General features: G+C 38.0%; 1 protein-coding gene across 2 annotated transcripts in view; it reads left to right on the forward strand.

Moving 5' to 3' along the window:
- LOC121378936 (ubiquitin conjugation factor E4 A-like) overlaps positions 1 to 10,503 on the forward strand; it is a 33,214-nt gene extending 22,711 nt beyond the window's left edge. For both annotated transcript variants that reach the window (XM_041507330.1, XM_041507329.1), the window contains 9 exons: positions 508 to 765; positions 1,569 to 1,825; positions 2,618 to 2,784; positions 3,811 to 4,003; positions 5,077 to 5,190; positions 5,794 to 6,045; positions 6,734 to 6,985; positions 7,726 to 7,883; positions 10,018 to 10,503. In XM_041507330.1, coding sequence (XP_041363264.1) covers positions 508 to 765; positions 1,569 to 1,825; positions 2,618 to 2,784; positions 3,811 to 4,003; positions 5,077 to 5,190; positions 5,794 to 6,045; positions 6,734 to 6,985; positions 7,726 to 7,883; positions 10,018 to 10,150 — 1,784 coding nt within the window. In that variant the 3' untranslated portion in view covers positions 10,151 to 10,503. The remainder of the gene's footprint in view (positions 1 to 507; positions 766 to 1,568; positions 1,826 to 2,617; positions 2,785 to 3,810; positions 4,004 to 5,076; positions 5,191 to 5,793; positions 6,046 to 6,733; positions 6,986 to 7,725; positions 7,884 to 10,017) is intronic.
- Positions 10,504 to 11,175: the final 672 nt, after the last annotated feature.

Genomic DNA, 11,175 nt, shown 5'->3' on the forward strand with positions numbered 1-11,175 from the left:
AGCCTCCGGTAAGCATAATACATTATTTTTATTCCTAGTATATGATATTGACGATACCGAAACACACGAGGGTAATAATATCTTTATCATATAATCTCAAGCTTAATACAGCATATTTTTGTAAACTGTATATGTAACTTTAATTCCAGTCTGCCATTACTAGATATTGAAATGACGTAAGAACATGTGATGCAGTGTCTTTTTGTATGGAAATGACATCAGACTTTAATGATGTCATTTTGGATATCCTTACATAAAAATAAACTAGTTCCTAACGTTTTTTTGTTTTCTTTATGTTGGACAGCTTTCAGTGTAAAGTTGCTATTGAAATGTTTATGAATGATGACTGAATGCATCCGTCAACTATGATGTGTCTCCATAGTACATTTTCTTAAATGTCAATACATGTAGTGCCATGACCTCTATTAATTTACATCTAATTTGCAAACTCATCAAATGTGTGACATTAAACATTCATTGATTCCAATGTAACTGACCGTGTTGCAGGATTGAGCACGGAGACGATGCTGGTCACCTCCACAGAGACGGCGTCGCCATCGTCGGACACCCACTACAGCTTCATCACAGAGTGTTTCTTCCTGTGTGAGCAGTCTCTCAACCTGGGCTTCCACATGGTGCATGACAAGATCCTCAAGCTGAACCAGGACCTGCACCGTGTCCAGCGGCTCTACTCTGAGGTGCGTGGCCAGGCAGTCAGCGAGGACGTCGAGCCCGTCAGGAGCATCAAGATGCAGATGGACAAAGGTCAGTTGGGCTTGGTGAAAGCAATCAGTATAGAACAGAAAGAAAACCAAACAAAGAAATACAAACAGATGGAAATTTTGTGGATTTTTCTTGAAGTCTGGAAGGAATGAAAATAGAAAAGGAAGGAAGAAACGAAGATGAAAAACCTCTAGATGTTTACCTGAATTTTTTAGTTTAGCTTATTCAAAATATGTCTGTCTTTGATGAAAAGTTCACTAACCCTAACCCTACTTCTCTAGCCCCTTTACATTTTTCTGAATTCTTTTTATCTACTTTAATTTTCACTCCTGAGAAAGAAAAACCTACAGTCATTCTCACAGGGAAGGCCTGTATAATCTGTGTATTTTGTATACTATGGAATTTGCTACACGTTATTTATGTCTAAGCAGATTGTTTCCTAAATTACACAAAATGTTTTTAAAACATTGTTGTTTCTAAAACACATTAATAATAAAAATTGACCCGCTATTTCTGTCCCGGATCAGATCACTGGCTATCCAGCGACCGGACCCGGGATGGACATGTCTAAAACCCTAGTGGTATAGGAGCATGTTAAAAAGTACTCTCTCTCTGTCTGTCTGTCTGTCTGTGTCTCTCTCTCTCTCTCTCTCTCTCTCTCTGTCTCTGTCTCTCTCTCTCTCTCTCTCTCTCTCTCTCTCTCTCTCTCTCTCTCCAAAACACTTTTACTTTTCTTCTTACATCCAATCAAACTGAAATTATTATTTACCAAAAACATGTTTGTAGAAGGATGGGATGGACTATAGTTGATTTCTTTGTTTGTTTACGTTGTTTTGTTTCTGCAGGCATGACGTTGTTCCTCAGTATGAAAGCAGCCCTAACGGAACCCAGACTGATGGAGATGAGTTTGAACTTCCACCTCGCCACCGCCTCGTGGCTCACTCAAGTCGCCACCTACGCAGATCTTACGCAGTTCCACCCAATCAAATTCCCTCTACCAGACGTTGTGCCAGACGCGGTCTATCACGTTCCTGAGTTCATCATGGGCAACCTGACTGACTTTGTGCTGTTCTGTCACCGCTTTAAAGATGACATGTTTGAGGTTACTGCCATTTCTGTGTTCTAGTCAATACATACATATATACTCGTCTTTCTGCTAAGGTGGTGGGGTGGGAGTCAAGATATTTTTTTAATTTAAGATAAAAATAAATAGTTTAACTGAAACTGCAAAGTAAAACTAACTGCTTCGTCAGCCCAAAACATTAATCCTTGCTCCAGTTCTCTCACTTACACCCTTTCATTGCTAGTTTACTGACTGTGAGAATATGGTTTACCATATTGTCATGGTTTCTGGTTTTTAAAATTGCTACTTGGATAAGTAAATTCGGTATTTTGCATGCAAAAATAGTGGATGGAGACCATAGCACAATAGCTCCCTCAAACTTTGCCGGTCTGAATTTGTTTTAACCACTGCCCCCTTTACTTTCTTTCCTTAGATTTCCATCTAAAAAAATTTTAACCGACAACTCCTCTTGTCTTTCAAGTTCTTTGCTGTCCACCTCCACACCACAGTCCTTATCTCTATCCACAACAGGTGCTTCTTGTCTCTTGCCATTTCCCATCAGTTGTAGCTGTTCATTTTGTCTGACCACAACAGGAAGAGTTCAGTGGCTACTCTGGCATTGTTAAAAGATTCAAGTAATGACCTTTACTATCAAGGAGTATGCCAGGACAGACTGCACCTGTGAACAGGTAGGTGATGGTGTAGACCAGCCATAAAAAACTAACAGAACAGGGTCAAGACAGACTGAACTCGTAAGAGAAATTAGAAAGTGTTCTATCTTAAGATGGTGAGAATACTAGTCTGAAAGCTTTATGTGCATGTGTGTTTCAGCTGGCGGGCGACCGGGTGGAGCACCTGATGACCCTCATCCTCGTCTTCATGGGCAGTCCCCAGCGGATGAAGAATCCTCACCTCCGTGCCGAGTTCGCCGACATGCTCTCCGCTCTGATGCCCCCCAGTACGAACACCGGCACGGCGTCAGGCGGGCTGCTCTCACGGTGAGTTATCTGTGTACGATTAGTCAACAGGGTGTCAAGTAGTTGTTTACTAAACATTGCTAACAATACTTTGATAAATTGATAAATTAAGTATATTTAATTGTTGTTTGTCAACAGAAGACAAGCTACCTGTAAAAGTGATTACTTGTATCTCTCGTTGCTAACTGGAAGACACACATGTTTGCATTAGTTGTCTGTCCCTAATCATGTATTGGGCGAGGTGATATTTGGAGCAACTAGAGTGGCCTTAATGATTGATATCATTTCATTTCAACTTATTTTTGTGCTTATATCCGATTAAGGTTCAAGCACACTGTCCTGGGTACACACCTCAGCTATCTGGGCTGTCTGTCCAGGACAGTGGGTTAGTTGTTAGTTGGTTAGTGAGAGAGAAGCGTGTGTAGTGGCCTTACACCTACCCATTGAGCCCTTAAGAATTCGCTCTGGGTTGGAGCCGGTATCGGACTGCGAACCCTGTACCTACCAGCCTGTAGTCCGATGGCTTAACCACTGCGCCACCGAGGCAATGTTTAAGGGGTATAATTTACATTAAACACACCAGAACTAGATTATTTGTCTGGTGTGTAGTTTAGAGGCAGGTGCAGATCAAAGGAAGGATGCTGGGGGTGCACACCACATTCTCTAGTTTCAAAGTGTCCCCAAAAACCCAATGTGAATCAAATGAATACCATGAATTTATTTGTGTTGTTTTGGGGGGGAATATTGCCATATACAATGGATGTTAGAGTACTTTTGAATATTGGATCTGTTCTTGAACACAGTGTGTGTCATTTTCAAACATTGCACCCCTCCCTGGAAAAACTTTTGAGAGGGGTTTCCAGTTTAGAGAAGTAAATGTTTGTTTTAAAAGATGGGTAATCACAGGACCATGAGAAAATGTAGAGTTTTGAGGGCAATCTGGTTTACTGAGGTCCACTTTTAAACTGTTTCGTTGCATTACATAAATCCAAAGAAAAGATTTGAAAAATGACTCCTTTCCGACATTGTTTTGTCTCCATTAAACAGGTTCCACCGAGAAGAGTTGTTTGTGAAGCACCCGTTGGTTGAGAACCTGTCGGAGACGCTGCTTCATGTGTTCGTCAGCATCGAGATGACGGGGCAGAGCGTCGAATTCGAGCAGAAGTTCAACTACAGACGACCCATGTACATTGTCCTCGAGTACATTTGGGAAATCGATATCCACAAACAAGCTATAATCGTACGAATTGTGATTTTCTTTACAATCATTTGAAAAATACATTGTTAAATATAATAATTAAATACTTTTATTATTTTGCTTTAGTGTGTATTGTTATGATGCTTGATTTAGATGCCCACTCCTTAGGGTGATCGATGCAGGCCAAGCAGCACTTTGAAGTTTAATCAGCACCATTGCTGCCTACCATCTCTTATAACACTATATTAGTGTGACATATTAAACACTACTGCCACTACAGCTAAATTCGAAGGTAGATGTCAAATTCATTTGGTCCCAGCATCAAACAGAGGAGACATCTCGATGTTGAATCACAAGATGATCTGCAACCTGGACATAATTGATGGGAGTCCCCACCCACAAGAAGAAACAACGCCTGTTGACCTAGTATCAGACATACAATAATCTGTAACGGTAAAGAACAACACGAGTCTGCACAATTCTGATAAACAAAAAGTCGCCATTTTAAAAGTGGCAACTGCAGACTGGCACAAGTGGCAATTTAAAATTTGGAAATAACACTTTAAATAAAGTGAATTAAACCAAAATAACAGTAAGATTGTAAGAGTGGCTTAGATTAAGACGGAGCGAAAAAGAAAGACGTCCAAACCACAAAAGGGAAGGAAAAAGAAGGAAGTTACAGTCATGTGACCGGTACAGGAAGGAGGACTTGTTAGAAGAATTTTAGGCCATCCCATTGGCTGTTGGGATTTTTTAACCAGACTACTGTCCTTAGGGTATATGCATTTGTGTTGAGGCCAGGTGAAGTATTCTTAAAAGAGAAAATACCTCAAGTTGTTTCCATTTCACATTACTGCCTTACCAATAAATCCCTTAATACTGATCTTTCTGATTAACTTTGAACAGGATAGATAAATATTTTAACATGTATATTTGTAAGAATATTTTAAAATGTATATTTGTAAGAATATTTTAAAATGTATATTTGTAAGAATATTTTAAAATGTATATTTGTAAGAATATTTTATTATGTATATTTGTAAGAATAAGAATATTTTAGTATGTATATTTGTAAGAATATTTTAACATATATATTTGTAATATGTTTGGTGTAGAAACTAGCCGTGGAGGCTGAACAGAATATGGAGGCGACTGATGCGCCACTGTTCCTCCGCTTCATCAACTTGCTCATCAACGATGCCATATTTCTCCTGGACGAGGCTCTCTCGGTAAGTACTCGACACACAGTCGGTCACTTTTATAGTTACCAGCAATATCATCAAAAATGTTTTATCAGTCTACATTTAATTCTTCCACATTATTTCTTGTTTTCTTTTCATCTTTTCATATATTACCTGAGCTTTCACCCTGATTGCACCCCCCCCCCCCCCCCCCCCCAATATGTTCATTTAGACTGACCCTGTAACAGCTGAGGCAGAAAGCAAAATACTGGAAAGATTGTATAAAACAGATGCTCTCATCACAGTGGAAACTTCTAATTTTTTGCAGTTGGAAGGAATGGTTCATGTAGTCATTGGGGAGTGGTAAAAATATGCAATCAAATATGGGGAGGAGCAGCACTGGCATCCAACATTCTTTGTAGCAAGAAAAACAAACAAACTGTTGACAATGTTTCTATCTGTGGTATAGTTTACAGGCTGTACATTCAGCATGATTCTGGGCTTCCATGATTTCAAGAATTTGTATTGGAAGTGAGAGATTATGAAATGGACTCTCAAAATATCTATAATACATCATATTAAGATTCTGGCGGGATCCAAAAATTCAATATATGGTTTATAATACTTTACTAATTCTGTTTCTATTCACAGTACATGAGTCAGATCAAGGAGAAACAGCAGGAGAAGGAGCGCGGTGACTGGAATGATCTCGACGACCGTCAGCGCCAGGAGACCGAGATGGACTTCCGCCACCTCGGCATGCTCGCGCGCTACCACAATGTGATGGCTAACTACACCATCCACGCCCTGGAACTGCTGACCACATCCATCAAGTCGATCTTCTGTCACAACACCATGGTGGACCGCATCACGGGCATGCTCAACTACTTCCTACTGCATCTGGTACAACAGCATACTTATTGATTTAGTGTCAGTCTTCTCTAGTTGATAGAATTTCACGGTGTTACATGGCGGGCATGCTCAACTACTTCCTGCTGCATCTGGTACAACGTCTTACTTATTGATTTAATGTCAGCCTTGTCTAGTTGAATTTCACAATGTCCTCGTATTGCTGGTCCTATCAAGGGCATGCTTAACTACTTCTTAGTCATCTAGTAGAACTTCATACTCACTTATTTAGTATGGATCTTCTCAAGTTGACTGAATTTCAGTGTTCATTTGGGTGCTTTTTCTGATACATCACATGCATCTGGTATAACTTTATACCCTTTTTCTGTAGGTCTTTCCTAATTGTTTGGGGGAAGGAGTTTAGGTCGGTTGATAGAGCGCTCGGCTGATGGGTTGGGATATAGGATCGTACCTCAATAGACCCCATCCCAGCCAGGGCTCCATGACTTGTATATCAAAGGCCATAGTGTGTTCACTTGTTTGTGGGGAAGTATGCTACTAATGGGGAAAATAAGACACCAAAATAATGAGAAACAAAAAGTCAGTGGTTTACAATTTAATTTCTTCAGGTTGATCCGAACAGAAGAATTTCTGTGGCCAATGATTTGCAATTTAATTTCCTCAGGTTGGACTGAAACAGAAGAACTTCAGTGGCCAATGGTTTACAATTTAATTTCCTCAGGTTGGTCCGAAACAGAAGAACTTCAGCGTGAAGGACAAGAACGAGTATGAATTCAAGCCTCAGCAGATTGTGCTGGACATCACGAAGATTTACCTCAATCTAGGGGAGAGTGAGAACTTTTGCATGGCGGTGACGCACGACGGCCGCTCCTACTCCGCCCAGCTGTTCGACAAGGCCATTCAAGTGCTGGGCAAGATCTCGAGCTCGCCGCAGATCACCAGCGACTTCCTCGCACTCGACGACAAGATCAGGGTAATCAGCCAGATGGAACTCATCTAATAGGATAATTGAAATAAAATAAATAAATGGAGGGAGAGTGTTGAGAGATGTTTTATTTTCATAGCTAAGATTTGGTGTTAACTTGACTTATTTTCTAAGACCAGTTGATCTATTATACTGAGATATATATATATATATATCGTGTTCACTTGCTTTATTTTCTAAGACCAGTTGATCTATTATACTGAGATATATATATTTTGTTAACTTGACTTGTTTTCTAAGACCAGTTGATCTATTATACTGAGATATATATATTTTGTTAACTTGACTTGTTTTCTAAGACCAGTTGATCTATTATACTGAGATATATATATTGTGTTAACTTGACTTGTTTTCTAAGACCAGTTGATCTATTATACTGAGATATATATATTTTGTTAACTTGACTTGTTTTCTAAGACCAGTTGATCTATTATACTGAGATATATATATTGTGTTAACTTGACTTGTTTTCTAAGACCAGTTGATCTATTATACTGAGATATATATATTGTGTTAACTTGACTTGTTTTCTAAGACCAGTTGATCTATTATACTGAGATATATATATTTTGTTAACTTGACTTGTTTTCTAAGACCAGTTGATCTATTATACTGAGATATATATATTTTGTTAACTTGACTTGTTTTCTAAGACCAGTTGATCTATTATACTGAGAGAGAGACGTTGATACATGTCTCTATATAACGTAACTGTGCTTGTTTTGCAGACAATGGCTGAACAGCGGAAGGAGGAGGAGGACCTGCTGGCGGATGCCCCCGAGGAGTTCCTCGACCCCCTGCTGGGCACCCTGATGAGGGACCCCGTCCTTCTCCCCACGTCCAAGAAGATTGTCGACCGGTCTGTCATTGCCAGGCACATTCTTAGGTAACAGTGCAAACCCCTCACTTGTTATAGCAGCAATGAAAAATAATACAATTAACACGGTTTCTAAAGTCTTATTGGGATGTAGGTCAGTGGTCTAGTGTTCACCTGAGGTGCGATGGGTCGCAGGATCAATCACCCACAATAGACTCAAGGTTTTTTTCCCATCCTGACTGATGCCCTATGAGTGGTATACCAAAAACTATGGTATGTACTGTCCAGTTTATGAAAAAGTGCTGATTTTTAGTGGTGGAAGCATTCCTCTGTAGACTGTTCCAGTCAGTGTACCACGACTGGTGCATCAAAGGCCATGATATGTGCTGTCCTGTCTGTGGGATAGTACAGATGAAAGATCCCTTGTTACTAATGGCAACATGTAGTGGGTTTCCTCCCTAAGACTATATGTCAAAAGTACCAAATGTTTGACATTCACCAGCCAGTGATTAATAAATCAATGTGCTCTAGTGGTGTCATTAAACAAAACAAACTTTTTTAACTCTATACACCATGTGTCAAAATAATCGTATGTTAGACACTAAATTGCCCTAGTTTAAAATGAGTCGAGGCGCTGGTTATCAAATATTACTTTCTGTTTCTTTCATGTAGGGTTGAGTGTGTCGTTAAATAATATATTTCCTTCCTTCTTTCATGTAGGCTTTCTCTTTCTTTCATATTATAGATTTTCTGTATCTTTCATATAGGCTTTCTGTTTCTTTCATGTAGGCTTTCTCTTTCTTTCATATTATAGATTTTCTGTATCTTTCATATAGGCTTTCTGTTTCTTTCATGTAGGTTTTCTCTTTCTTTCATATTATAGATTTTCTGTATCTTTCATATAGGCTTTCTGTTTCTTTCATGTAGGTTTTCTCTTTCTTTCATATTATAGGTTTTCTGTATCTTTCATATAGGCTTTCTGTTTCTTTCATGTAGGCTTTCTCTTTCTTTCATATTATGGATTTTCTGTATCTTTCATATAGGCTTTCTGTTTCTTTCATGTAGGCTTTCTCTTTCTTTCATATTATAGATTTTCTGTATCTTTCATATAGGCTTTCTGTTTCTTTCATGTAGGTTTTCTCTTTCTTTCATATTATAGGTTTTCTGTATCTTTCATATAGGCTTTCTGTTTCTTTCATGTAGGTTTTCTCTTTCTTTCATATTATAGGTTTTCTGTATCTTTCATATAGGCTTTCTGTTTCTTTCATGTGGTTTCTCTTCTTTCATATTATAGGTTTTCTGTATCTTTCATATAGGCTTTCTGTTTCTTTCATGTAGGTTTTCTCTTTCTTTCATATTATAGATTTTCTGTATCTTTCATATAGGCTTTCTGTTTCTTTCATGTAGGTTTTCTCTTTCTTTCATATTATAGATTTTCTGTATCTTTCATATAGGCTTTCTGTTTCTTTCATGTAGGCTTTCTCTTTCTTTCATATTATAGATTTTCTGTATCTTTCATATAGGCTTTCTGTTTCTTTCATGTAGGTTTTCTCTTTCTTTCATATTATAGATTTTCTGTATCTTTCATATAGGCTTTCTGTTTCTTTCATGTAGGTTTTCTCTTTCTTTCATATTATAGGTTTTCTGTATCTTTCATATAGGCTTTCTGTTTCTTTCATGTAGGCTTTCTCTTTCTTTCATATTATGGATTTTCTGTATCTTTCATATAGGCTTTCTGTTTCTTTCATGTAGGCTTTCTCTTTCTTTCATATTATAGATTTTCTGTATCTTTCATATAGGCTTTCTGTTTCTTTCATGTAGGTTTTCTCTTTCTTTCATATTATAGGTTTTCTGTATCTTTCATATAGGCTTTCTGTTTCTTTCATGTAGGTTTTCTCTTTCTTTCATATTATAGGTTTTCTGTATCTTTCATATAGGCTTTCTGTTTCTTTCATGTAGGTTTTCTCTTTCTTTCATATTATAGGTTTTCTGTATCTTTCATATAGGCTTTCTGTTTCTTTCATTTAGGCTTTCTGTTTCTTTCATGTAGGCTTCCTGTTTTTTTCATAATGGTTTTTTTCTGTTTCTTTCATATAAGCTATCATGCTCATTAATGTTACAGTGAAATGTATAGTATGATAAAGGAATTGTTGTTCTTTTGTTTCGCTGACACTTCATATTTTCTGTTTTTTATTTCCCACAGTGACCAGTCTGATCCGTTCAACCGTCAGCCCCTCAATATGGAAATGGTGATCCCCAGTACGGACCTCAAACAAAAGATTGACGACTGGGTAACCGAAACAAAGAAAAAACTCCGAACTCCGTCAACGTCATGACAACCAGTGTAGACCTAGCATCAACGTCATGACAACAGGTGTAGACCTAGCATCAAATAATATTTATTACTGACAATTGTCTTGAATGGATGGTGTTTCACAAAAACCACTTTACTTTCAAACAACTTTGAACAAATGGGAAGACTATTACTGACTTGGCTGTGATTCTGGATTCAAATCTGCAGTTACCTCCCCTTGTTCACTTGTTACAATTTCATGTACATGATCTTTGTAAAGTCCCTGTTAATTTAAATTAACATTATTCAGTCAAATATCTAGGGACTTTATAGATATAAAGTATGTATACATGTGTGGGATGAGTATTGAGTAAATTGAAGATTTGCTCAAAATCACAAACTTGTTTGTTCTTATCTCCATTGTGGATGCTGCAATATTTCAGTTTATTCCATATTTTGGTGATATTTATAGATGGACTTACTCTTTATTTATTGAAAAATATACAATAGTAATAAAATGTAAATAAATTGAGTTCACTGGTCTCAATAAATTGAGGTCTTATAGAAACACATTTTATTGCATTAAAAACACCTTAGTCTGTACTCACCACAATACATAAATATCTGCTGTATTCTATAAAACGCTGAGTATACAGACCATAGATGGGCTACTTTACACAGTAAGTACACAGAACATAGTTCTGTTTGTCAGTTGATTTTATGATTGTTGTCATTTAAAAGAAAGAAATGTTTTATTTAACGATGCACTAAACACATTTTTTATTTACGGTTATATGGCGTCAGAAATATGGTTAAGGACCACATAGAGGAAATTGAGAGGAAACCTGCTGTCGCCACTTCATGGGCTATTCTTTTCGATTAGCAGCAAGGGATCTTTTATATACACCATCCCACACAGGGTAGTACATACCACGGCCTTTGATATACTAGTTGTGGTGCACTGGCTGGAACAAGAAGTAGTCCAATTGGCCCACCGACGGGGATCGATCCCACGCCGACCGCGCATCGAGCGAGTGTCATACCACTAGGCTACGTCCTGCCCTGTTG

This window comes from Gigantopelta aegis, chromosome 8 (assembly GCF_016097555.1).
Source record: "Gigantopelta aegis isolate Gae_Host chromosome 8, Gae_host_genome, whole genome shotgun sequence".
NCBI lineage: Eukaryota > Metazoa > Mollusca > Gastropoda > Neomphalida > Peltospiridae > Gigantopelta > Gigantopelta aegis.